The sequence below is a fragment of the Eutrigla gurnardus genome (assembly GCF_963514095.1).
Source record: "Eutrigla gurnardus genome assembly, chromosome: 12".
Lineage (NCBI taxonomy): Eukaryota > Metazoa > Chordata > Actinopteri > Perciformes > Triglidae > Eutrigla > Eutrigla gurnardus.
The window spans coordinates 11082368-11109068 of NC_139926.1; the positions used below are offsets into that span (position 1 = coordinate 11082368).

The 26701-nt window shown below is 39.6% G+C and overlaps 1 protein-coding gene across 12 annotated transcripts in view; it reads left to right on the forward strand.

The window, feature by feature from the left end:
- The window catches only part of stxbp5l (syntaxin binding protein 5L), a 110900-nt gene that overhangs the window by 68821 nt on the left and 15378 nt on the right, over positions 1-26701 (forward strand). For 3 of the 12 annotated variants that reach the window (XM_084022368.1, XM_084022371.1, XM_084022362.1), the window contains exons 8-20: positions 837-960; positions 3496-3571; positions 3914-4068; positions 4589-4661; positions 5580-5727; positions 6193-6260; positions 6755-6795; positions 7827-8041; positions 8229-8404; positions 8537-8662; positions 12177-12328; positions 14856-14924; positions 16155-16220. In XM_084022368.1, the coding sequence (XP_083878494.1) occupies positions 837-960; positions 3496-3571; positions 3914-4068; positions 4589-4661; positions 5580-5727; positions 6193-6260; positions 6755-6795; positions 7827-8041; positions 8229-8404; positions 8537-8662; positions 12177-12328; positions 14856-14924; positions 16155-16220 (1489 nt within the window). Of the gene's footprint in view, positions 1-836; positions 961-3495; positions 3572-3913; positions 4069-4588; positions 4662-5579; positions 5728-6192; positions 6261-6754; positions 6796-7826; positions 8042-8228; positions 8405-8536; positions 8663-12176; positions 12329-14855; positions 14925-16154; positions 16221-21317; positions 21423-24917; positions 24972-26701 lie in introns of all 12 variants that reach the window. The other 9 variants (XM_084022370.1, XM_084022361.1, XM_084022363.1 and 6 more) reach the window with 5 other exon arrangements.

Genomic DNA, 26701 nt, shown 5'->3' on the forward strand with positions numbered 1-26701 from the left:
GCGTGCACACACAGAGACAGAATCTTTCTCAAACACACGCATATTTAATCCGTTTTGTTTCGACCCCTATGACCCCAAAACCAATTTGCCCCATAGACATTTTCACCCCGTGGCACTTATCCTCTGCATCCGCTGCCATATCTCGTCTCCTGTCACATCTCCTGTGAAGAGTCACATCCTGCTCACATTCATTAATGCGTGCATCACCTCCAGCCAATCCTGGCATCTCTGTCTCACACCTCCTCAGCCGAGTACAAACAGAACAGCACCGGTTACATTTCACAGACAAAGCTACTCTTACTGATAGAATTAGAAGCCTTTATACTTGTGTTCTCATTGTTAAATCACAAGTGACATTTGGCCATATTTTCCTTAATTTAGCTTTTCTATTTTCCATCCGTTATTTTGTGCCTCCTTTATTTTGTTCAAAGGCACTGCCTCAAATTCACACATGAATCATATGTTGAAGGAAACCAACTGTATGTAGCAATTGTTTAAGTTGTGCTTAGATAAGGTTGATGCAACCTTTGACATTTTCATTTCTTTGACGTGTGTGTGTGTGTGTGTGTGTGTGTGTGTGTGTGTGTGTGTGTGTGTGTGTGTGTGTGTGTGTGTGTGTGTGTGTGTGTGTGTGTGTGTGTGTGTGTGTGTTTTAAGCACATGTTTTCTTACTGTAGTTGGATGAAAGCATAAATTACAAGCTGTCCGGTTTTACCCCTGTTTCTCAATTGAAATGAGGAAATATTCTGAAACAGATTAAACTAATCTCAAACACGTTGACAAAAACACTACATGACATGGTCTTTAAAAGTGAATTTCCTCTCTCATTGGAACAGGCCATCCATTCAGTCGGCTGGCATCATGAAGGGAAGCAGTTCATGTGCAGTCACTCAGACGGCAGCCTGTCGATGTGGAATCTCAGAAACACCACCAAGCCATTCCAGGTCACCTTTCCTCATGGTGAGACACACATCCACTTTGTTTGTTATAATTATTCATTATAATAAGCATAATTACTATACAAAATGAAACATTATTAATCCCATGCTGGGAAAAGTGGTTCCTTGGGCTGTGAATTACTATAATACAGCTGACAGAAATTGAACATGCTTTGAATTCATGTACTTTTGGTAGAATAAATGAATGCTTCACGTTGTCAATGGGTTGAGTTTCCAACAGGTTCATGACAGGTAGGCATGTTATGTTAATTCTGTACTGTATAATTGCAATGTTTTTGTTTTATGTGAGAATGAAACATGCATTCGATCTTTAAACATAACAGAAAGGCAGTTCCTGCTAATTCAAACATGAGGTAAAAGTGTGACCTTAATTGTGTGCAATATATTTCAGCAATGTCAGCTGTAACATGAAACTGCAGCACAGTTGGTAAATGCTTATTAAATGCAACCAGCCACCAACTCTTTATTACTCAAACAAAGCTCTTTTCCAGGTGTCTGCACAATTAGAATGCATGACAAAGCATATTTGATAACGACAGTCAATGTGGGATGCGTGGTGTTTGTCCTCGCCACTTTAGATTATTTGGCTGTCAGGTGAGAATGACTTCCACGCCACATGTAGCTCTGTGTGCTCTTCCTCTGATTAGTCCTCCGGTTTCTCTCCTACTCTGGTGTGTTTTGGGCGATGGCAGGGCATCTTGACCTTGTCAGATCTATGGCGACCAATAGTCCCTTGTTGTGGGCTGTGATCTCAGACAAAATCACGGAACAGGATGGCGAGAGGAAAGGACGTGGCCAATGCATGATGGGTCAACGGGCCTGAAGGCATGGTTAAATGAAGCAGATTGTTTATGTGCCAGATATTTGTCGGATATGGGGTATTACACAGGGCGAGAGAGAAGGGAAGGGGAAGGAAGGACAGGGGGAGATGAAAATGACTAGAGGCAAACTAAGAATTTGGAAAAGAGGAAGAGTAAACGCGAAATATGTCATTTCCTGGGAATAAAGCTCCCTCTGTTCAAGTAGTAAATAATTGAACTTATTCTGTTTCAAGATAGATTCATGAAGTGATTCTGACTCTGTAAACCAATCATCACGACATTGTTGCTTTTGCTTTGCTTGCTGGATGCGGCTATCACTGGTATCTGGAGTGCTCAAATGTCTTGCTCTGCACTAAAGGACGACAGAAGACCATTAGTCAATTATCCAGTTTGACATCACTGTTTGTATTATAAACTTCCAGAAGTCATAGTGAGATGGGAATGAAAAAAAAAATAGATGTAACAATAAATGCACATTACCCTGACTCATTTTATGTCTTTATACAACTGTTGTTGTTTTTTTTAGCAATACCAAAGTAGTACCAAGAGGCTTGTGCCATTTACACATACTCTTATTTGTTTTCCCTCTCGCTGTCCTTTATAATATAGTTGTTGCATGATAAGCACTTAAAACCACCAGAAATCAATATGCATAAAGTATATTAGGAGATGTTGTCCTGCCCTCATTGTATTTTATAATGACAAAACTTGTCATTGCTAACTTGAAAAATGTATCTTTAGTATGTCTGCAAAATGCTTACTGTTATTACAATTCCTGGTAACTAAAGTATGATTACTGTGTCTGAAGAGCTGACTTAAATCAAAAGGGATGTTAACGTTTTATTCATTTTACTTTTAAACTTGTATTAATGACAGAGCCAGAATGTCGGCTATTAGTGAAACTTAAAGTTGAAGCTTTCCCTGCAGTACATATGTTGATTGATGTTTTTTTTTTTTTCAATTATGTTGTATGTGCTCTAGCTTCTATCATTGGTGTTTTACTCATTTCGTAAGACTCACAGTTTAGAATTTCTATTCAATTCAATTTTATTTATAGTGTCAAATCACAACAGAAGTCATCTCAGGACACTTAACACATTTTCTATTTCTCTCATGCTTTCTATTTCTCTCATGCTTCAGTTTAGAGCACTATGCCCATGTGGTAAAACACACAAACCGCACTGCCTATTTTACCTCAGTGGCATAATCATAATTATATTATTTGAAGCAAAAGAAAAATACCTCTCCATAACTTGCTAACTGTGATAATGGTCTTCCGTTCCATGAAAAGTACAATTGGAAGTGGAAAATTTGAATGTGCTGGAAGTATGCAGGGTCAGTTTAATAAAGAGACATATTTTTGGTATTACTACTTAAATCTGTGGAGGAAAAAGGGTTGCAAGTATTAGTATTGTATTTGGCAATCGAGTAAAGCAGCTAAGGAGGTAGTAATGGAGGTAATACAATTATTTTATTATTTTATTTTTTATTTATAACCAGTTGTATAACACTAAAACATAGTTTTTCTTTTGTTAAATTGTGACACATTAGCATCGCTGGCACCAATCTAATGTTACACAAAGAGTAACCTGATCAAACTGCTCACATAACAATGTAGCATGTGCATTAGTTTCAGTAGATTTAACAGGAAATGCAAACAGTAAATGTGCTAATGTCTTGACGTGTTCATTCTTTTGCTATTTCTTCTAATTAAGGAAAGATACAAAAGGATGGGAGAAAGGAGTCGTGTAAACCCATACTCAAAGTGGAGTACAAGACCTCGAGGAACAGGTGTGTGCTTTTTTAAACTAATACTCAGATCTATCACATTTCCTGATAACACTAGATTATACTTGGAATACACAATCACAGAGCGATTTATCCTGTGGTGGTGATTTCACCATGTAGTGAATTAATATGAAGGTTACCTATAACGATCAAAAGTCACCAACAGAAGCAAAAAAATCATCAAAAAATTATATTTGATTAATATGTCCATATATGTTTTATTCACTAATGTTTCACTAATTGATTTTACTTGGTCAGTGGTTAATTAATTGATTAAAAGCCACATGCATGCCTGGTCTAACTGTATTTATTGATTCATTCATCCCTGTTCTCCCTCAACAACAGCGAGCCTTTTGTTATCTTCTCTGGGGGTCTTTCATATGACAAGGCAGGGCGGCGGCCAACGTTAACCATCATGCATGGCAAGGCCATCACTGTGCTGGAGATGGACTATCCTATTGTCGAGTTCATGGCACTCTGCGAGACTCCTTACAACAACGGTGAGTGTATACAAAGACAATGACCAAACAGATGTCACATATTTTCTGGATGAAGCTCAGTGGTTTGTGTGGTTTTAAGTCAAATTTTGAGATATCGTTTTCTGCAGCCATAATAATAAAAGCACTAACACTTCTAAGGCTTCTTCATAGACTCCTTTGTTCTTCCTAGATTCCATCCTGTCCACTACTCATAAAATTGATTTTTTCTTTTTCTTTTCTTTTCTTTAGTTTATGCAGCATGTTGAATATGTTTCACACCGGCAGCAAGTGTTATCAAACAACCTGAGCTATTCTGCAACTGTGACTGTGTGTGTCACTCCAATTTAATCAGCAATACAAAACTCTCCCTATATACAAATTATGAAAACGTTAGAGGCACAAACTCAAGTTAACTTAGGGTTGGACATTTTCCTTGGATGCCATAAATATCCTAAGAACACTCATGAGTATGTTGTTATGTCTGGTTGTAACTGAACTGTATGGATTAAGCATTATCCTCTTTTGGCATTGTATCTTACAGAGGTTCAAGAGCCTTACGCAGTGGTGGTGCTTTTGGAGAAGGATCTAATCGTGGTGGATCTGACACAGAGCAAGTAAGTATTTTGAAAACACACCATCCAGCAGCTAAGCTGCTTGTGACAGAGAGAGTCCCATCACATGTCAAATATTACCGTTAGATGAAATCACCTGACATAACATCAGGGGAAAAAACTACTTATACCATTCATCCAAAAGCCAAATCATGTCATAGTTAAGATCAAAACAGTGTCACTCGGATCTACACTTAAGGGAGAATCTTTGAACATGTCACTTTCCTGGAGAAAATGTTACCACTCTAGTTGAATTAACTTGTTATCACTATCTGAAGAAATGAAAGGAAAGGTGAACGGTGCTGACGTGGTGCAGTCATGGCAGATTAACACCTGAGGCCAGGTGATCCATTTGAATAGCAGCAACACACTTTAAATGAGGTCTACAGTGTCTATGGGGTTTAAATGAGGTTGACTACTTAAATAGGTTACCTAATTAAAGCTGTTACATATAAATCTCATGATGTCTTAATGTTTTTTTAACTTGCCATGATTGTCTTTGTCGACATTATCAGGTCATTGATTAGCTGCTAATTGTGTTAATTAGCCATTATAATAAGTCAGTGGGCTGCACCTAGAGGGGTTCATAGCTGAGACACAGTATTCATGAAGTTTATATTTCGTTCAATAATTACATTTTTATTGTATCTCACCTGCATTCTTTATATATGCCATTACATTATGGATTATATATGCAGTAATGCCAGTGAAGCAGAGTATAGAACAATATATTTTAGTAATGCTGATCCTGTAACTCAGTTTGAGTTGTAATCGAATGTATCACGGTAGCTATTTGTAGTGAGCAACTTTAATGGGGATTTTATTATTCAAATGAATAACAACTTCTACTTTCCTTTTCTGTCCATTTTGCCATAGTGGCATAACATATCCTATACCATATCATGTGTACGTGTCTTGCAGCTTCCCTGTCTTTGAGAATCCTTACCCCATGGACATCCATGAGTCTCCGGTTACCTGCACAGCCTATTTTGCAGACTGTCCTCCAGACATTATCCCCATCCTCTACTCGATAGGAGCAAAACACAAGAAGACTGGCTACAGCCAAAAGGTAGGAGAGGGAACATATGGGGGTGCTGTATTTGTCTTTTTCATGCCAGTTTCACTCTTATTTGGTAATTAATTCTATTTGTGTTGCAAGTAAAAAAAGTAAATTCTAGAAATCTTTGTAGAATTGTTTTCAGAAGGATTTAAGGTAATACTGTGTAACGGTTTGCCAGTGCACACCACTGCTTTGTTCTCTCAAGGTTATTGTAATGTGGATGATCTTCACAATTTATGGACAAACCGCCTCACAAAATAATTGCTCCTATAAACTTAAATTATAGGTTATTTAAATCAGTACAGTTTTGTATTTGAGGATGAAAGCATGTGTTGCTGGGAACTACAGCAAAAATCCCCAACATGATTATTCTGTGATTTGGAATATAAGGACATATTCTGAACAGGACCCAGTGGGAGAAAGCAATAGATGATGTGATTTTAAAATAATCAACACCGTCTCTCACCATGTCAGGAGTGGCCAATCGCCGGAGGAACATGGACGTTAGGCTCCCACACCTATCCGGAGATCATCGTCACGGGGTTTGTCAGAAATATTAAAAACATGTTGATACAGAGAGACATTTACATCCAAACACATGGTGAAGATCAGCCAGTGTTATTCGGAGAAAAAGGTACCATAATACCCTTTTCAGTCAAAAAGGAAACTACTGTATATGTGTTGTCCTCACTCGCATCATGACAGGACCAGCACAGCATGACCTGGACTGCATTGGGAGGGTTTGACAAGGATGTTAACCTGTTCTGAAGCATGTACACTGGGTGTTGTCAGCTTCAGGCAACACTCCAATCCTGCACATAAGGTGCAGGAAAGTAACATTTAAAATAAGCAATCGTCACCACCCAATCTTTGAAGTTCTAAGATCGCTGTAACATTTATTACAGTTGGGAATTGTATTAAACAAGGAGCAAGGTTAAATGTTCTTCTTTTTCCCTTAATGGCCTGATCCCTTCTCAGAATAATTGAACACTCATTTTGACTAATAGACAAAGGGCTATTCTTTCTCTTTCTTCAGACACGCTGATGGATCAATTAAGTTTTGGGACGCATCTGCAAGTAAGTCCACTCTCTAAGCTTTTCTGTTTTCCTGAGCAACTCAGGCATTTGTTACACAGCTTTCTCATGAATGAATCTCATGGTGAGTACTTTCAGATTTGCCATTGCTAGACATTAAAAACTGAATGTGTAAATGTGTGGTCACATGTTATTGACAGCTGTGGTCCATCGATGATATTTACTGGCATTGCATCAAACACAATTGTTGGAAAAAAGTGTTGTGCTAATGCTATATAAGTCCTATCAATTCTTCTTCTTCTTCTTCTTCTTATTTATTTATTTATTTATTTTATATTGGCCCTGCATCACACTTGCAAAATAGACAATGCCGTGTTTTTAACTTGGGTAGAAAAAACATCATGTAACGAATCATCATCTTTTGGTTTCACATGGGACATGAACAGCGGACTCCTTGGGGAAAGTCCTGTGTTTGTATGATACACCACATAACTGTATTGTCTCGCTTGTAATACTCATTATACCACGTAACTTTCGCTAACTGTCAATCGATACAAAAACACAGGAGGTTATGTTCTTGTATCATGCGGCTCGCATTATGTTTTGTCATTTATTTTCCTAATGTAATAATAATCATATACAATATTATATTTTGATATATAATGTTTATTCCTTATTTGTTTCGAAGTCCAGCCTGCTTTAATCAACAAGTCCTTGAAGTTAAATGTGCTAAAATAATGAGGGTTGGTGACTTGAAGCACCTCAGCTCATTTGTTAATAAAGGCACCGCACAGTTTCTGGAGGGCTGAAGTCCACTTCCTCTCATTTGGTCACATTAGTTGCCTAATGCCGTTTATACGGCCACTCTAATCATAATTATGAATGGTAACCATATAATACCACAGAAGTCCAATGTCCCAGAACCTAAAACAATCGTCACTGGGCAACATATTCCCACATTGCATAGGTGCTTCCACCCCTGACAATGTCAGTTGTTCAATCCTCTCAATTTATGTGTGTTTCCCTTTACTATATCTTTTGTAATACACCTAAACTAACCATTTTCTAACCAGTCACACTACAGATGTTGTACAAGCTGAAGACTTCCAAAGCATTTGAGAAGCCAAAGCTTGGTGAGGGCAGGGCGGCCGAGCTGCTGGAGGAAGACCCCTTTGCTATTCAAATGGTCAGCTGGTGCCCACAGAGTCGCATCTTCTGTGTGGTTGGCATCTCAGCCCACATCATCTTGTACCGCTTCAGCAAATATGATGCCAACACTCAGATAGTGGTAAGTGGGATAAGAATTAGGTAAAGGAGTGGCAACCTGGTGTGTCATAAGAAGTCTAAGCTGGGTCCAATGTAATTCTTAGTGAAATCTTAACTGAAAAATATATATTCAACCTTTTTTTAAAGGGGATATGCAACACATTGTTTTAGGATTTAATGAAGTTATTATGCATCTGTGTCACCTTCAGTCACTAGAAGTGCGTCTACAGTGTGAGGCTGAGGATGTCATCTCTCCATCCGAGAATGAAAACAATCCCTGCTTCTCAGAGTCTGGCTCCCACTCACCCCAAGCCCACCACCAACACCCAGCTAGCCCCGGCAGTGGGACGTCTGAGGGTAACAAAGACAGCATCCCCTGCCTTAAGTACGATTCACTCACACACGTCATAATTTTTCTGCAACAAATGTAGCAACTGATTATTTTTTGTGTGCCAAAAATATGAATTAAATATGATAATTATTTATCTGTGTTGTCTATTTGTGATCTCTGTTTCAGGGTGAAGGACCGGATGGTTCGGGCCCCTCCTGGCTACCAGGCAGAGCTGGTCATCCAGCTGCTGTGGGTCGATGGAGAACCTCCACAACAGATCACCAGCCTGGACATCAACTCTGCCTATGGCCTGTAAGTCTCCAGATGCATGTCAGTCTACTGGTCTAATACCCGTCTGTGTGACTATTCATTTGTGTCTATATTCTCTTGAATATATATGAAGAATTTGTTTATTTATCCATGGTCCTGATCACTATTATTGTTTAGAGGAGTGTGCTTGAATTGATTACAGAGCTTCAGAAGCTTCTGAAATCTTTGATTATTGTCTTGTTACAATGGTAGCTTAAACGTATTAGTATTATTGGATGTAAAGCAGATGATTACAAGTGTGTGACCAAGAATCTTTTTTTAATTGTAAATTGTAAATGGCTGATTTACACCATAGGCCGAACCTACCAAAGCACCAGATAGTTATTTGTATTGACTTTGTAGCAGAGGAATTGCATGTTGCTGGATCCAATTGGAAGCAAGAGGAGGGCTGCATAGTTCTGTGCATTTGTCTGCGTATCTGTGTCTCTAATGGCTGTCTGTCCAATAGATGAATAGAATTTACCAGCAGCAGTTAGCAACGCCAAGCAAATATTACTGTAGCATTAGTTTAGCACAGGGGTGTCAAACATACGGCCCGGTGACCAAAACCGACCCACCAAAGGGTCCAATCCAAGTCTGAAAATTGCAGGGCTGTCTTTCATTTTCAATATTTTTTTCAATAAAATGCAATGCTGTTCCTATTTGTCCACTGAGGGTCGCGCTAAGAGTAGCAGGCCCTATGCTGATACGCTATTTAAGATATTACATGCTTACAGTATGTACAGGTATCCCAAGAATCACACTCAATGAATGATTTGAATTCCCCTGGTTTAGCAAGTGATGATCCTCAATCTCTACCGACATAAAAATGATGGATAAGGGTATAGGTCAAATATTAATTTGTAGTACCTTTAACCCCGTATGGTTAGGGTGAGTATTATAGCCTGCAGTTAATATAACCTGAGCACAGGGTTGGAACAGTATTTTTCTATGTAGCTAGGTTTGAGATGTCTTGACATAAAAATGTATTTACAAGGCATTCAGAAAAAAACACCATATTTTCTGTGGCAAGATGTAACATAGAATAAAGTGAGTGAAGGTCGAGGTCGTGGCCACTGACTAGCAGTTGTCAGCAGCAGGAACGACGAGATCCACGGATGGTTAAATAGGCCAGTTTGTCATGTGAATGTGTGTTATTGTGCATGCAGGGAGAGCACTACACACCTGAAGATAACACCAACTGGTTATGTTTGTGATTATTTATTTATGAATAATAGTGAAGGCTTGTGAAGGGTGAGGGCTTAAAAGCATTGGGATGTTGAGTCGGGAGCTATGGAGTGCCTTATTCAGCACCACCTTTGCTTACAGTATAGTCCAGTCAATATCAGAATGGGTGTGTTCACACAGGCAGAGATGTGTTACTGCCCAAAAATAGCTTTCATCACTGCACTGTGTGCAGGCCTGCACTCAGAACTTGCCAAATTGAATTTCAAGATAGTATACTGGATCCCTGAACCTGTACAAAGCCACTAGTGGGCTAAAACCTCATCATTTCTGTTCGTCTTTTGTCTTCTCTAGCGTTCATTTTATATAGCATATAATTATAATACTTGGTAAAGTTCTCAATGTTGACTTGGGTAATGGTTGACATTTCTTATATATTCCAGTGTTGAAGAGAAGTTGAATGCTTTAATGCTGAATGCTCTTGCTTTGAATAGGAGTTGCCAGAAACTAATAAAATAACAATCTGTGTGGGTCAAGGCAGGGCCATCTTTCCTTTAAAGCTTTTCACAGTTCCAAGAGCATTGCGGAAATTCATTTTTTAATTCTTCTTTTTCTTTTTCCATTAAAAATGACCTTTAAATACACACGCATGCTCACATAGATTTCTGTTTAATCCGACTTCTTTGTTGTACTTCAGTTATGATTATTATGCAGATTATAATGTATGTCCACCATTGACATTACTTTAGGCAACAAGTAGTGAACATAAAGATCCATCACACAAAAGCTCCACCAGAAGAATTTTAAAAGCAATAAATCACTGCCACATAAATGTCTTTACACATTACTAAAGGCACCACAAAGGCATGTGGCTGTCTCCTCTGGTCACATTATGTCACTTATGTTGGTGACAAATCATAAGTTCACTGTTTATGCCAAGTCATATTTAAATGTTTAGTATCATTTATAAACCTTACCGACAGTTTACGTTTTAAGAAACTAATTAATGACATTTCAACTTTTCACTGGGATTAGCCTTCTCTTGCCTGATAATAATGAATTGCAATAATCCAGCCTTGAGGTAACAAATGCAGCTGTTCCGCTTCTTTTTGAGACAGCATGGGCCTGATTTTAGCAATGTTACGCAGGTGAATGAAGGCTGTCCTTGTAGTTTGTTTAAAGTGTGGACAAAGATAAGTTTTACGGTTGTGTTTGAGGCAATGGCAATCCCGTTGAGGAGATCTTCAACGTTAGTCGGTGAAGGTTGACTGGAGAAAAGCAGTCTAATTATATATCAGGTCTAATGCTACTTCTAAGATTCCCGTGTTTGAGGGTAACATGGTTTCCGGCTGAAGGCAGGAGGTGAGTAATTAACTCTGATAGCTAGAGTTTTATCATTAAAGAAGTTCATAAAGTCATTACTACTAAGGTCTATAGGAATACATGACTCAGTAGACTCTTTGTCAGCCTGGCTACAGTGCTGAATATAAATCTGGGGTTTTTATTTGTCCTCTATTAATGATGAATAATAAGCTGCTCTGGTATTACGGCGGACCTTCCTTTATATTTTAGCTGTGTTTCAGTGTTGCTTTTACTGAAAGGCTGGATAAGGGTGGGGTTTGGCCACTGCTGCCTTTGCACTTGGTGGTTTTCTAGTGTATTCTTAATGATGCGTTTTCAAATGTGTCATCGTGTTTGTGGTATTGTTGTTTACTACATGACAAACAGCCATCCAAACACTTGGTCAAATGTTCTAAATCGGAGACAACACTGTGGTTGCTGTTGTCGCAAATCAAATCATCTGACCATGTGACAGTAATGTTAAGTGCAGCAGACATCTGCATGGTGGATACAGGCGAGCAGTAATTGAGTGGACGGCTTCAATCTTGAGTGACATTAGTGGTTCAATCTGTAGTCATTCAACCCAGCTATCAGAAAAACATGGGTGAGGCAAATGCATTTGTTGTGTATATCGTCTGGTCGGTGCCTGATGAATAGGAAGATCTTTTGTACAAAAACAAACTTGATCAGTTTTACCAGGACCTCTAGAACAGCAGGTGGCAAGGGGGTTTATGGGAAATCTGGTACTCATATTTAAAGACAGCAGCTGTGTGAGATAGAGACAGGCTTTTGTTGACGGCAATTACACCAAAATGTCACAGTTAATTTGACAGTGTTTGATAGCTCTACATGTCACACATTTAGTGTCAAAGAGAATAACCTGGTGAAATAAATCTTTCTCCTCCATGTAAATGTGTGTGTGTGTGTGTGTGTGTGTGTGTGTGTGTGTGTGTGTGCGTGTGCGTGTGCGTGTGTGTGTGTGTGTGTTCAGTTTGGCGTTTGGGAACTGTAATGGCCTTGCAGTGGTGGACTACTTGCAGAAAAGCATCCTGTTGTGTATGTCTACACTGGATCTGTACGGAGCTGCCGACCCCTACCAACGCCTTACCCGCTCGCCCCGCAGGAACAGACAGTCCACCTCAGGTAGCACCCTCATGCACCTCTGGGATCCTGCCCACACCCACATGCACGTACACAACCAGCACTCACCGTGTAGCGACGCAGCGATGCGTCAATCCTGTGACTGGACATTACATCCAGACTACCATCTGTTTTCTACTCTCTTGTACTCTCCCTATCTCTACTGCTGTTACTTCTTCCTACTTCTTCTGTCTCCTTCCTCTCTATCTGTTTTATTTCTAAGGTTAGACTGATCTAGCAGGCAAATCTGATATATCTTTAATGAGTAATCTGAAATTAATGGTGGTTTGATTATATTGATTATGTTGATCAATAACACTGGTGTCAAGCCCTTGAAGATTGAGTAGGTGATTCTACACATTGGATCAGTATGTACGAATGTCTCAGTAATAAACATGCAATAACATGATATACAGTATATAGTAATATAATTCGGAGGCCATTCGCCTACTTTAACTTTTGATAATTCTTTGTGATAATACAGTACCAACAAAAATGTGGCATGAATTTACTTTTACTTAACAATCTGAATACTTCTTCCACCACTGGTCAAAAATATAAAATATATGATCATGTACACTATAATAGGGGCCATTCCTTAAAATATTATGTTTACTTTACTTTACTTTCTTTGTATATTGCGGTAGTGAAAGATGAACGTTTGAATGCTACTGGATACTTGGAACAAAGTATTTCTCCTCTGCAGTGTCTCCACTTTTATTTAGTTGAGGATTTCAGTGTTATTGTCAAATGATCTAAAAGCTGTATTATAGGATTATCCCTTATAGAAATAAACATCTCTGGTAAAGTCCAATTATTTAAAAGTGTAAGGAGTAAATTGCGTATTTGTGCAAAATATATTCTACAATAAATATGGTAATGGTATCTGTATCAGCCTTCAACATCCTGTATCAGTCCAACCTTACTTTCCCTCTCTTTCTCTCACACAATAACATTACAAGAAGAGAAATTCATCCGTCCATCTCAGTATGCCTGTCACAGATCTGCACTATGATATGAAGTGCATGTGAACTCGCTGCGTGTCATTCCACATTGGCATTATTATGCATGTTGTTCTGTGATTTCTCTGTCCTTTACGTTTTTAGTCCTGCTTGAGCATAGTTCTGTAATCAAAAGCCACAGAGGTCTCATTGTACTTCCTGACCCCTGCCTCCCTTTTCTCTAACTGGTGATGATCTCTGAATAGACTTAATTTGAAAATATCCAGCAACACCGTACAACAAGTATAGTCTAAAACACGCAGCTTTCTTATTTGACCAAACAGGAACCTCTGGATTTAAGGGCATAGCAGCTCCAGTGGTATAATATTTTGGTTCTTTAAACAATTTAAAGTAGTAAGCTCTCGTATTCAATAATTCCCAATGTTTTCCTAAAGTGGAGCTGATACTGAACACTTTATAGGTATTCAGGATTTGTATTGAAGTGATATAATGGTAGGAAGAGAGATGTTTTGGGGATTTAGAACCCATTTTCTTCATTTGCCAATGCATAAGTGCTTTTATTGACTACCAAAGCACTTTGGTTTGGAGTAGGAAGGAAAACTCAAAATGGGCAACTGTGCCATTTTTCTGTACGCCGGGTGGTGGTATTATGCTCTTGAGCTTGTGCTTTGCTGGAGTTGATATAATATTGACAGCAGGAACACTGTCTAAAAGCCATTGAAATACATGGCATTTGCTAACTACACTTTAAGATTATAGCCATTCTCTTTTTAGAAATACATTTTCTGTCTTTCTCAGTATGTTTAGCTGTTGTCGACCACATATGTGTATACTATATATGTCAATCAAATTTAGTATCTTCATTCCATAAAATGATGCTTGATTATTGATCTTTGTGGTGTGTTAAAGTCTTTAGTTGTAGTGTAATGTATTGTAGATACTATGTTAGGACAGAAAGCCTTTGGCAAAAAACATTATAGGTAAAATGCAATGTAAAGCACTTATTTAATGCAACAACATATACATTTTGATGATGCTATTTAAGTGATGATATGTTGCCTGCTAGCACAGTAGTTCCATTTTTGTGTAAATGACGGATCATCAGCGTTTCTGGGGTCTGCAGCGGTAGCGAGTATATCTTGTCTGTCCTCCCCTGACACTAACTCGGTTGCTGCTTGCTCTCACTTTCTTTTCCACTCTAAGCCTGTGTTCTTCTCTCTCCCCCTTCCCTCCTTTTGCCTCCCTCCCCTTCCCTCTGACCTAAAATCCCTTCACTCCATCTATCCCTCCTCTCTTACTTTACCGTCACATTCTTTCTGTAATCATCGTTTCCCCCTCCCCTCCCTTTCTCCTCTCCCACCCTTTTCATACACTCCTTTTCTCTTTCACACCTTCCTGTTTCCTCCTCTCCCATCTCTCCTTACCATGCATCTCTACCGTCACTTCTCACTCTTTATTCCCACCCACCATCCTTTCTGCTACTCTTTCCTTCCTCCTCCTCCTCCTCCTCCTCCTCCCTTTTGGTGACTCTGTGGCTGCTGGTGTGGGCATGTGGGCCTGCCTGACAGAGTTTTGCATGCGCGGCCTGTCTAACTTTTATTCAGATTCAAAGAAAAGGATCCGTACATCCTATCAGAGTAAGTCGGGCCTTCCTTAAGGCTGGGGGGACTCTGTGTTTGTGTGCGGCGGGTGGTGGTGGGGGAGTGTCCCAATGTTGTGGTGGAACATACTGGACAACAGGATTGATAGAGATGGCCGGGATAGGGACTGGGAAGGCATGATGTGGACTGAAAGCAAAGGGACAAACCAAAGAGATGATTGGAATAAACGTGATTGTTTTATAGGTATATTTTGCCGTATAAAATAGAACCCTATTCCAGTCATGTCTAATGGTATGTTCCTTGCAGAGATCCACTCCTTTGAGTCTGTCAAGTAAGGGCAGTTATAAATATTATATGATCTATGTGATGTATATTTTAACTGAAGCAAAATGAATAAAGCCTTGTCATCCACTGGACCTGGTGAAACTAAAATGCGTGCTTTTGGTTAATGACAAAAAAGGAATTCTTTATCTCATATGTCGAAAAAGGTTCAATGAGAGTCCCTGTTTCAGTCTTCAATCATTTGTAAAGCCAGTGTAAATGATTGAAGGAGCCTTGCATCAAGAAGTGTTGCTGCAAACTGAAGAGAAATAATACAATTAATCAAAATGTTTTCAAGTGTGACGGCTCAGTGAGGCTGTTAATGAAAACACTAATGAATGCAGCTTAAACAGCCCACATGTATAGTTGGACTAAAAGGAACACGACTTTGTGGTGGTTTTTTAAACAGGAAGTAAGTTCATACTTTGTATTCTGGCCTGTGCTGGGTGCATGTGATCAGATTTGATCAGATCCCGTGCTTGTCCTGTTTTGTATTTTGATTGTACATGCCACTGAATCATGAGATTTGCACTACACACTGTAGATGCCCAAGTATTGTCATGTTGACATTCTAATGCAATCTGGTTGAACATTTAAAATGAAAGTTTATATCGGCTATACTGGACAGATTGTAGTGCAGATCACATCAGGTTTCAGCCACTCCGCTCCTGAAAGACAAAAAAAAAGAAACATTGAATGCAGCACATGTCAAATATTACTAAAGACCTTAAATCTCATAAAATAACACAAATACACATACACACATATCACAAATAAAAAATACTGGGAATTGGTTATGCAGAAATACACTGTGAGCTTTTTCTTGGGGATCTGGGTGGCTGACGTTAACCAAGTTGAATACATATGATGTGCAAGGTTGAAAGAATCTCATCGATTGTGTGCATTCTACTTTTTCTTATTCTTGGCTGCCATTGGCTGCGGCAGGCCTTACTGAACTCTCTGACAACCAGCAGTCCATTGACATGGAGAGAAGCAAGTCGCCCACCTCAGGTAACCTGCTGACACACAGACAGACGCACCACCGAGTTCACCTTCCCTGTATGGAAATGTATTTTGCTATCGACACTGTGAAGCTTTGCTGGGATGCCATTGTTTGCCATACATTTGAGCTGCACCGACAGTATGCAGCCTGTGGACACCTCACCATCACCAGAGCAACGTCACCTAATGAGAATGGCACCTGTTGGAAATGGTAACTTATGTTGGAGGTTGTATGGGGGGCATATTACATTGGAGGTTTTAAAAAAAAGGAATGTTGTTGGCGAGAAAATATAATGCAGCTGTCAGACAGTTTGATGCATATTATTGGTTTTCCTTTATTCCCATGTTGTGAAATGATTTCAAAAGCCAAGTGACAGGAAATATACACTTTTTATTTGCTCTATCCCTTTGTATATGCTTTGTGTGTTTGCTTTGTTTGTTCTTCTCTTGAACTGAGTAATATTTGCCACAACTGTTGTGAATGACATACGTTAGCGTAAAAGTAGACAGAAATGTTGAGAGAAAGGGAGGTTTAAAGGAAGTAAAGCAAAGCGATGGATGAAGAGAGCAGGCCCAATAACATCATTATCTCTAAACCAAGGTGACTGTTGATGACATGTGGCAGTAAACAGATCAGAACAGTTCTTACATCTGGTTGAATTATTTATTTGTATCATCCATAATATATCATATTAACCTCCTGAGCTTTCAGTTAAATATTTGCTGGCATGTAAGTGTGTAGCAGTGCTTCACATGTATAATGAAATAGACATGAGAGGTGAAATGGTATGATGAAGCACATAAAGTAAATACACATTTTTTTTAATGGTATATTTATTTTCTTGGGTTTCAGGATCACAGATCCAGTACGATGGTAGATACGGTGGTTTGAAGTTGAGTGCGAGAGATAAGCTGTAATATGATCAGAAGATAACGAGCTTCCTGGGTACTGAGTAAAGGTTGGATGCAGTAGATGAGGTTTTAAAATTGAAAACTTTGACATTTTCCCTGCAGGCACTTTTGTATCTGTTGTGGGAAAACACTTATTCTCAGCAAATTTAAAGGTCTTAAAGACTTAAAGGTCAAATGGGGGAAATGGACAAGTGTGTAAATCTGACAAACATGGCCTCCAGGCTCGGTACGCTGTTTAAATGGGCGTTCGCACCAAAAGTGACGTGAATTATTTGCGTGACCAAATTACATTTAAAGACACGAAGCCAATCAGCGATGAGATTATCCTTGTGTCGTCACTTGTCAGTGAATCAGTAATGGAGGCAAAACATATGGTAGCGGTCTGTGGTCTCCCGGAGTTCTACGATAGAATCTTCCATTTCATACAGAGACTGAACGAAACCATAAATATAAACCTGAAACCGTCTGCGGTACAAACAACAAGGTTGCTGTCGTATTTATGCCGAGACCACGTTATTTTCAGTGTTTATGGCGTAGCTACAGTGTTAGCATAGCCTAGCTCTGATCGATCAGACCGCCTTTGCCAAAACTAGCATTTTAAAAGTTATTTGTGTATCGTCTTGCGGACATTCTTAACGAACCATGAATTCTGACTTTTTACCAATAGTCATTAATTGGGCGTACTCTTTATCCGTTTATAATTCAATCACAAGAAAGATGACAAGTGATCACGTGAATAAACACACCTGGTCCTGTGACCAAACTCGTGTGAAGCTATTCCGACTATAACCTAGCAATTCCCATGAGGATGTATGTGTCAGCTCACGTATACAGGAGGTGCTTGGAATAGGATACATTCAAGATGACTCCCTGATGCTTTGCCGTGAAGGTGTTTTGGGTATGCCCAGGTGGGTGCAGTCCCTGGGGTACACCTTGAACGCACTGGAGGGATTATGTATATTCCTTCCTTGGGAACGCCCCATGTTAACCAAGGAGGATATGGCTAGTAGGAAGGACGTCTGGGTTGCTTTGCTAAGCTTGCTGCTACCACAATCTTTACCCAGATAAACAGCTGAAAATAGAACCTATGGACCAGGTTGTAATGGTGTAATGTTAACACAAACCCTAGTTATGCTGCAGAAAATCAGTCAACAGCCGCCTGACTATTGAACTTTAGTCTTGCTTTTCTATCTACCAGCAACAATTGAAGGTTAGGGGGAAATGTGTACAAATACAATTGTAATAATATTCAAAATTATGCTTATTTCAATTTCTCATAGTACAAATGTAAGAATTGTGGCCCAGTAGCATAGAAATACTAGTGCACTGTATCTGCAGGAGGCTGAACAGTGTGACTCAACAATGATTCAGTGACTCATAAATCACTTCAGGTCCTGAGATTTTTGGCTTTCTAAACCTTCAGCTGCGACTGTGCTATAAGCAAGTGAGCAGTGTTGTTACATTTCAACCAAGAAGGCAGAGAGCTTCTCTTTCATTATCAAGCCAAATAAAATGGCTAATTGAATGGCGAGGCAGAGATATTTGTCCTTTTCTATTCATCCTGTGATTTTCCCTTTTTTTGCACACACCAAAATAATGCCCGTGATATGATCAGTGACAAGTGCAATTTGACTAGATGTTTCTCTTAAATACCCGTCTATGTTGCAAGTTCCCTGTTTCCTTGAACATCTTTGATCTTCATTATTATTACTAATTCACTACTAATTATGTTGTTTTATGTCTAGCAACTGCACTTCCATATTTATCATATTGTCCTGCTTACTTGATCTTGTTTTTGTGAAAATATGTTCTTTTTGTCTGTGCTTGTGCTTTAAGCAGAACTGAATAACAAAACCAGGACAAGATGTTCTTTGCTGTCTTGCAGCATTGTGCTGTGGACTAGGTCATGGTCATTCTTCCCCATTACAAGCTTGTCATTTACTAATTAGAGAGATGGAAGAAAGGAAGAATTATGGAGAGCTGGGCTGAGTACCTGTTCAGAATATCTATTTGCAATCAAGATGGAAATTTGAGCAATGGTTAAGAGCACTGTGACCTAATTTGACTTTAGTTGTCAGCCTGCAGAAATCTCTGAATCTCATCGATATTGATGCAAGAGTGATATGGAATACATTGCAATTCGTTATGGCTGGAGACAAATGAGGAAGCATAGCTGTGCTCTACTTGATAGGCATAAGAGTTCATGGGTTGTTCCCTCCTGCTGGATAGCAACTTCCACCTATTTCTATGGCCATTAGAGGCTGTCTGGCCGTCCCTGGAACACCATGTGTGCTGTGTCTTTTCAAAGCCATATTCAGACTGTGGACAGCTTATTAAGGAAGCCAGCCATCAGCCCGATTCACCCTGTGTGTCAATAACTGCAGAGGTCTCTCTCTCTCTCTCTCTCTCTCTCTCTCTCTCTCTCTCTCTCTCTCTCTCTCTCTCTCTCTCTCTCTCTCTCTCTCTCTTACTCTCTTTTACCTGGTTCTTTTCCTATCCCCCTTTTGTCATTAGGCCCAGTAATTGGCACTTGTCCTGCCTGAAAGCTGTCTCCCTTCACATCCTTCTCACTGTCCTCTTTTTTTTTTTTGTCCTGAGGTCTGTTGTTTTGGTTTGGGGTTATACATTACATTTCCTCTGGGAGTTGTGCTACTTAGGCTATAGCAAGGTTTACTTGACCAGGCCCAGTTACAAGATAGACGAACACACTGAGATGCCAGGATGCCAGTGATTGTTTCCTGAACCCGGCTGGATATTTTTAGCTGCATGTCAGGAGGAGAAAGGGGGGAGGTGATGACTGAAACTTTACAGTGTGGTGAAGTGGTGCCACCTGCTCAGCACCATGCAGCTCAGGGTGGCTTGATAAAACTTAAAATAGGTCTGTTGCTGCACTACAATTTACAATACACTAACTAGGCTTTATGTTGCATTATAGTTGCATAATAATAATTTATAAGGACAAATGTATTATTAACAAATACTGTATGAATCAAGACTAAAAAATGTCATTCTAAATTATTATCATAGTTCCTTTTTCTAGACAAATCTTTTCCATTTGTAATGCTTCTGCTTGAACATATTGAAACACGAAGATGCAATCATGAGGTTGTTGTCCACTTTGTGTGACACACTAACATGAGTCATAATGCCAAAACCAATAATGGAGTAATAAACATGAGTTGAGATGAGTTTTAGTGTGTAAACTTAAGCGCCGTAGAATACAATCACTACCAAACCACTATTTCTGAACAAACGTGGGTCTTCTGATGACGCGCTGATTGATACCTAACCTGCCATCCCCAGCAGAGCTTGAGCAGTGAGCAGATGAGTTGTTTAGTTGAATATGTTAGTCTAGTCTGCCAGAAACCCTTTATCTGACTGAGGTTTGTGCAGATGTGTATGTGTTGGAATCTATGGCCCCGACCGTGGCTGTAAAATCTCAGTAGCCTGTCTGTGCTGTGTATCGATCCACGAAACCCACGGTGCTGTCCGTGGTGCTGAAGCAGCAGACAGCTTTGTAACTGCAACTTTTTCTCTGAATCCTGCCCTCATGTCGAATTCGTCTTGGATCTATAATGTTCTCTAAACTGTGTGGCTACTTGACACATGAGCACTGGAAAAAAAAAAAGAGACTGTGCCGCTCGGTTTTTTACCTCAAAGCTAGCTATCTCGTTTCAGTTCTGATCATGGCTGATGACATTGCAACCAACATTTTTCTATGTTCAGTATCGGGTATTTGATAGTGACTGTGAAATGATGGGGGAAATGATTGAAATGCATATATTGAAATGGTTACAAAGCCTTGTTGGAACATAGGAGGAGAGGTTTATATTTAGTGGTAAAACATTCAGCTCACGGTGGCGTGTGTAATAAAGAACTGCCGTCCTGTAGCTGGTGGAGACACTCAAATTGTAAATGTGTTGTTGTTAAAAGTAGTGGTGATCAAGTGTAGTTGTAATAGGTTTAGTAGCAGTGGTGCTGTTGTTCTTTGTGATTATAAATAGTTCTTGTTAAGACGTTTGAGTGTCATATTGCTGGTGACATAGAGTTGTCCTTAACCTTCTTACTAATCCTTTTGTTTTCATAACCTCTCAACTGTTACCTGCAAGTCTCTCTTTTCCCCAGTTCACCCATTGTGTATGTCTCTCCCCTGTTGCCCTGAAAAGTCTGTGTCTGTTGGATTTCCTATTCCAGTTCATTACCCAACCTCCCTTCACAATGACCCACGCATCCTGCCAGAGCCTGTGGCCAGTCTGAGAGCCAGCCACTGCAGTCCAGTCTTTTACTTGCTGGACAATGGTAAGAGGAGGGATGTCTCACGGATCTCAGCCTCTTCATGGACATCTGCTTGTGTTATTTTTACTGTATGGCAACAAGGGAGGGGGTGGGATTCTTGGGTTGTTTTTAGACAGGTGATTGGTTTGATGTTGCACCTTGCATGCTAATCTGCTTCCACACTGTGAGCAACACGATCAGAGGCACATTCATACTCTAACGAGCTACAATAACATATAATAGTTAATTTCAAGAGCAAATACTATTTGTAATTTTAATTTCCTCTATTCCACACGTGTGCAGAACAGATCTCCATAGCAGGGGCAAAATAGCGGAGAAGGTGATTAGAACCATTCAAATCTTCCCAACTTTAATTTGAATGCCGTGTAAAGAAAGTAGGTGTAGGATGCATCTGTCATAGTAAATTATAAAAAAAAAAAACAATGCAGTGGGGCGTGCAGGTGGGTAGAGGGTTCTCGTCCTTGTTGCTGCACTGTAAGTGCGGCGGCTTTGGCATTCCAAAATGTCAGAAAGGGAAAATCACACAAATAAGCAATCCAAACATCACAGAATCACTGAGAATTTCTACAATAAATCATATCAGGTTTTTCATTATCAAAATATTGCAATTCACTATACAAATGCATTTAAATCCTCTGGCGCCACGATCGGTCACAGCAGAATGACCCATCAACCAAGTTGCTTGCAGTGTAAGCGAGCTGACAGAGACTGTGTTTCTAGGAGTAGACTGTCTGTCACTGCCTTGTCAATGTGCTCCATGCCTTTGTTCGACTGCTGGTGTTGCATTATCTCTCTGCCACGGCTGCAGGGGGGGTAGACATTGTGTCGTGTGTCTGTATGTGCCAGATCTGGGCTTTGATCTTGGATCATCAACATTTGGCAATACTGCAAGGCAGGTGGGCTTGGGAAGAGGAAGGGGTTGTATTCCAGGCGGGTACTTCTCCTCACTCGTCAGTGCCGCTAGTGCTTCATTCTCTGTGACGTCAATCATTACTTCCTCCATCGGGAAACACATCTTTGTCACTAAACGGCAACACGCTACTTACTATCGTAATGTGGCGCTTGGAATCTCTCTCATTGTCTTTTCTAACGATGTGTCTACAAATCCTCAGTCTCATGTTGTCGTCATCTCGGCTGACCTTCATCTCTCATCCAATTAACTGCATGGTGCCCACTGTGTGGCCAGCTGCAGTACTAATAAACCACGTCAGCTTCCTTTGTGCGTTCATCAGTGTTGTGGCCCCATTTGCGACCTCGGCACTCCAGTGCATTACTATGATTCGGTAACATGAAGTTCCCATTACAAACCTCAGGTGAAAAATGCAAACGTTAGCTTTAGCCATGCTAGCAGTGTGTCTGCCAGTTGTTCCCAGATATTTAGGAGTTTTGAGTGAAATATGTATGCTATTGGATCAAACATGTTAGCATGCTAACAACCTAAACTAAGGTAATGAAATGTTATACCATAGTCTTAAAAGGACAGACCTATCACCGCAGCCAGCACTAAAGCTAGCTCTGGTTCCACACATTATCATTCTGTCATATATTGGGTGGCGGTAAGTAAAGGATGCAGCAACAGTCCTTGCAAAAGGGATAGCACAGATAGTGGAAGGGGAGGAGAATGTCATGTAAGGTGAGCGGCCAATGGCAGACCTATACCCACAGTCTACATCTGGTGAGTCGGGCTATATATCTGTTAAACAGCAGCATGTTAGTATTGTCACGATGATTAACATATTAGTATGTTGATGATGACATTTTCGCCTCACAGAGCTGCAGAGCATTGATGTAGGTTCTTAGGCTTGTTTACCTCTTAATCTAACAGTGGGTTTCATCTTCAAAGGCAGTGATCTCATTGGCATCTATTGTCTGCAGGGAATGGTAAAAGGTTTGCCTGCGGGGGAATCAACATTTTAATCCAATATATCTTAGGCTTGTGGAGCAGAGAAGAAGAGCAGAGGAAAGTAGCGTAGTCTGTAGAAATATTGGATTTAACAGTTTCACCTCAGGCAAACATTTTATCATTCCAGACACACAGTAGACATCTGGGGGATAACAAACATGCTTTCCATGGTGCAACACACTGCTGAATGTGTCCTAAACATAGCAACACCCCAAGGTCTGCTTAAAGGACTCTGTGTGACCAAATCATAGGCTAACATGCGGACTTCTGAGGTCACAAATGGGGCCAGTCTAAGTGTTGTCATACAAGTGTTGATGTGAATATAGACCGATTACATTTGTCAAATTTAGACACAAAATGATGGGGTTGCTCAACCGACCAAATTGAGCAGGTGGGTTAACATCGACTTGGCTGTTAAACAGGGGAACATCTGTGTGTAACAGGTTTATTATGAGAACATGTTCCCTGTCACTGTGTCCCTAACACTAAATATTTTATATGGCAAGCAGCATCTGGTCTCTGCCGTTTGTTGAGAACACACACACACACACACACACACAGACACACACAGACACACACACACACACACACAGACAGAGCTCATCTATTAGAAATACTAATCAGAAAGGCATTACTTGTTCCAGCAATAACATAAATTCACTGAAACCATGGCACCCAAATTTCCTCTAAAATAAAGGAAATATATCATTCTTCAAAATGACCTTTGCTACTGAGCAACCTACATGGTCCTCTACATTAAATAAGCGGTCTTAATGGAATAAAATGTATTACATTATAGTATATTAAATAAATGTACTACAGCAGTCCTCTGCTGTACTCTTATTCTCTTTTTTTTTTTCAAAGAAATCCTCATAGATTCCTTTGCATTTTCCAATTGTAACGTTAACAGTTGGAATTATCAATGATGCAAATTCATGATCATGCTGTTTTCCTCGGGGTCATGAAATTTACCAATCGTCATGTAAACGCCATCCTCTGTCTTCCACATTCGACACAAAGAAACAATGAAATATTGCCTTCTTTTTGAGGGGGAAACTGACTCATAACATCTCAAGTTCGACCTTTGCAGTTCTCTACTTACTGCAAAATGCTTGCAAAATGTTTTAACCAGTTATTTTGTTGCCTTCAGTGTCTGACTGTGATTTTGTATTGACACCCTGTGGTGTCACCCTGTTTATTTGTGCTTCCATGTCAGACATCCCAGGCCTTAGAAAATTGGATTTTATTTGTTATTTTTATTTTATTCAAGCAGAACAAATATTTTATGGAAAACTAACATATTTGTAAAGAAAAAAAAGAATATATATAGATATAGAGATATATCATAGATAGCTGGGAACACTGGCCTGGGACAACAACAGAGCATGCATTTTGAAATATGATTGCCGTGTGCAACCGCACCAATTTGCATGTTCTGGATCTTTGTTCATTTGAGTGATTTCCATTTTGTTTGCGTTTGGGTTTTGCACTTTTGTTTTATCATTGTTTGTTTGACTTTATTTTTTATGATTTATTTTTATTTTTTTTATTTGAAGGGATTAACTGGTTCTTTGTTTCCTATTCTTTTGTTTCAGTAAAGGGACCCGGCAGAAAGTTAAGTCTGCCAACAGATCTTAAGACTGATCTTGGTACGGTAGGCGAAAGCCAGCAGTTTTCACTTGATTTCCTTAGAGTCATTTAGTTTCTGCTTTTATCATGATTTCTAGGCTTTTATGTTGCTTTTGTAGTTTTTATTCTCACTCAAAACTTCTTCTTTCAGTTTCCTTGTCACTCTCTCCGCCTGTTCAACCAGTCCATGAGACCTTCGGACTGGAGTGTTTTATCCATTTTGCCCCTTAATGTATTTTGGTTTTATTTAAATATTCTGTATTTGTTTCTTCTACATTTTGCAAGTGTTTATAAAGGTGATTTATAAATCATGCCCATATTTCAATTTGAGGTTTTCTATCGCTTTATCATGATTGGACCATCTTTCTTTACACAACCTTTCTTCCATTGGCAGCCTTGCTCGGCAGTGATTGGATCACTCGCTACTTCTCTCATTGTAACTGGATCATTTCTCTCTTAAACAGTCTTTTCTCTATTTTGACTGGATCATCTGCATCATAGATACTGAGCGTCCTCACCCATACATCTCTACTGCTGTACATACACATCACAATCTCAGGTTTCCCTTTGATCTGCTTCTTGCAGACTGCTGCTTCACACGAGCTGTCGCCTTTAAAAACTTCTGCTTCTTTACCTCAAAATGTGCCAATTTCTACTTATTTCTGTGACTTTCCCTCATTTAATGACCTTTCTTTATCTGACAGGTTTAGAAAATGCTCTTATTTTGTCAACCCTGTATTATATTTGGTGGAAGCTATAGTGACAGTGACGCATTTGATAATCCAACTTGTAAAGATCAACCTTAAACTCGGTTGCCTCGTCACACATTCAGTGTCATTAAATGGAGAACATTTCAAGCTGAATTTCCTGTGAGGTTCAAATATGCCCCTGAAGAGTAAAAACGTGCATGTTGTCAGTAAAAGGGAGAATCCCTAATTAATCGTTTGCCTTTTTAATAGCTACAATGAACCAAGTGTTGAATATGAAAGCTAAATATTTTGTCAGAACAGGCTGTATCATTATTACTGTGTGTGTGTGTGTGTGTGTGTGTGTGTGTGTGTGTGTGTGTGTGTGTGTGTGTGTGTGTGTGTGTGTGTGTGTGAGGGTACAGTGCCATTATTTTGGCTTTGTTCCGTGCAGAACATTTCGGGGTAAATAACTAGGTTGCTGCATCTCTGTTTGAAATTCACTTACAAAACATTCAAATGGATATGCAGTGATGTCATCACATGGCCTTGGTATTGGTTGGTCCAATATAACCTGGAGTTTTCAAGCCCTGCATTGCGTCAGTCCGTCCTGGAGTGTTGCACGCGGACTGGGTGGCACCCTGGTGTTTTTCATCTTCACTTTGAAACTGAATAATTTTGAATCATCAACTGGCTGAACAGGAGACTCAGATTTGATATGGCAGACATATATGATCAGTGCAAAATTCTAAGAGGATTTTTCCCCAATTAGCACATTATCCTCATGCTTCAGTGTCGGAGAATTTCGGAGCGGAAAGGTTTGATGAGACTCTCCTCAAAACCCAAACAGTTTTAACTTCGGTCTAACTGCCACGGGGATGTCATTTTAAAAAAGGACAGCGTTTCATTACTCGTCTCTGAAGACGAGAGAGAAGGGCGAAGTTATCATGAAGCTATTAATTAATATAATATTACTAATATAATATTACACAACAAAGTAGTGCTCCCAATTCTGCTTGACGTTTCTTCGTCTCATTAATAAGGTTTGGCTCTAAACAAATTAT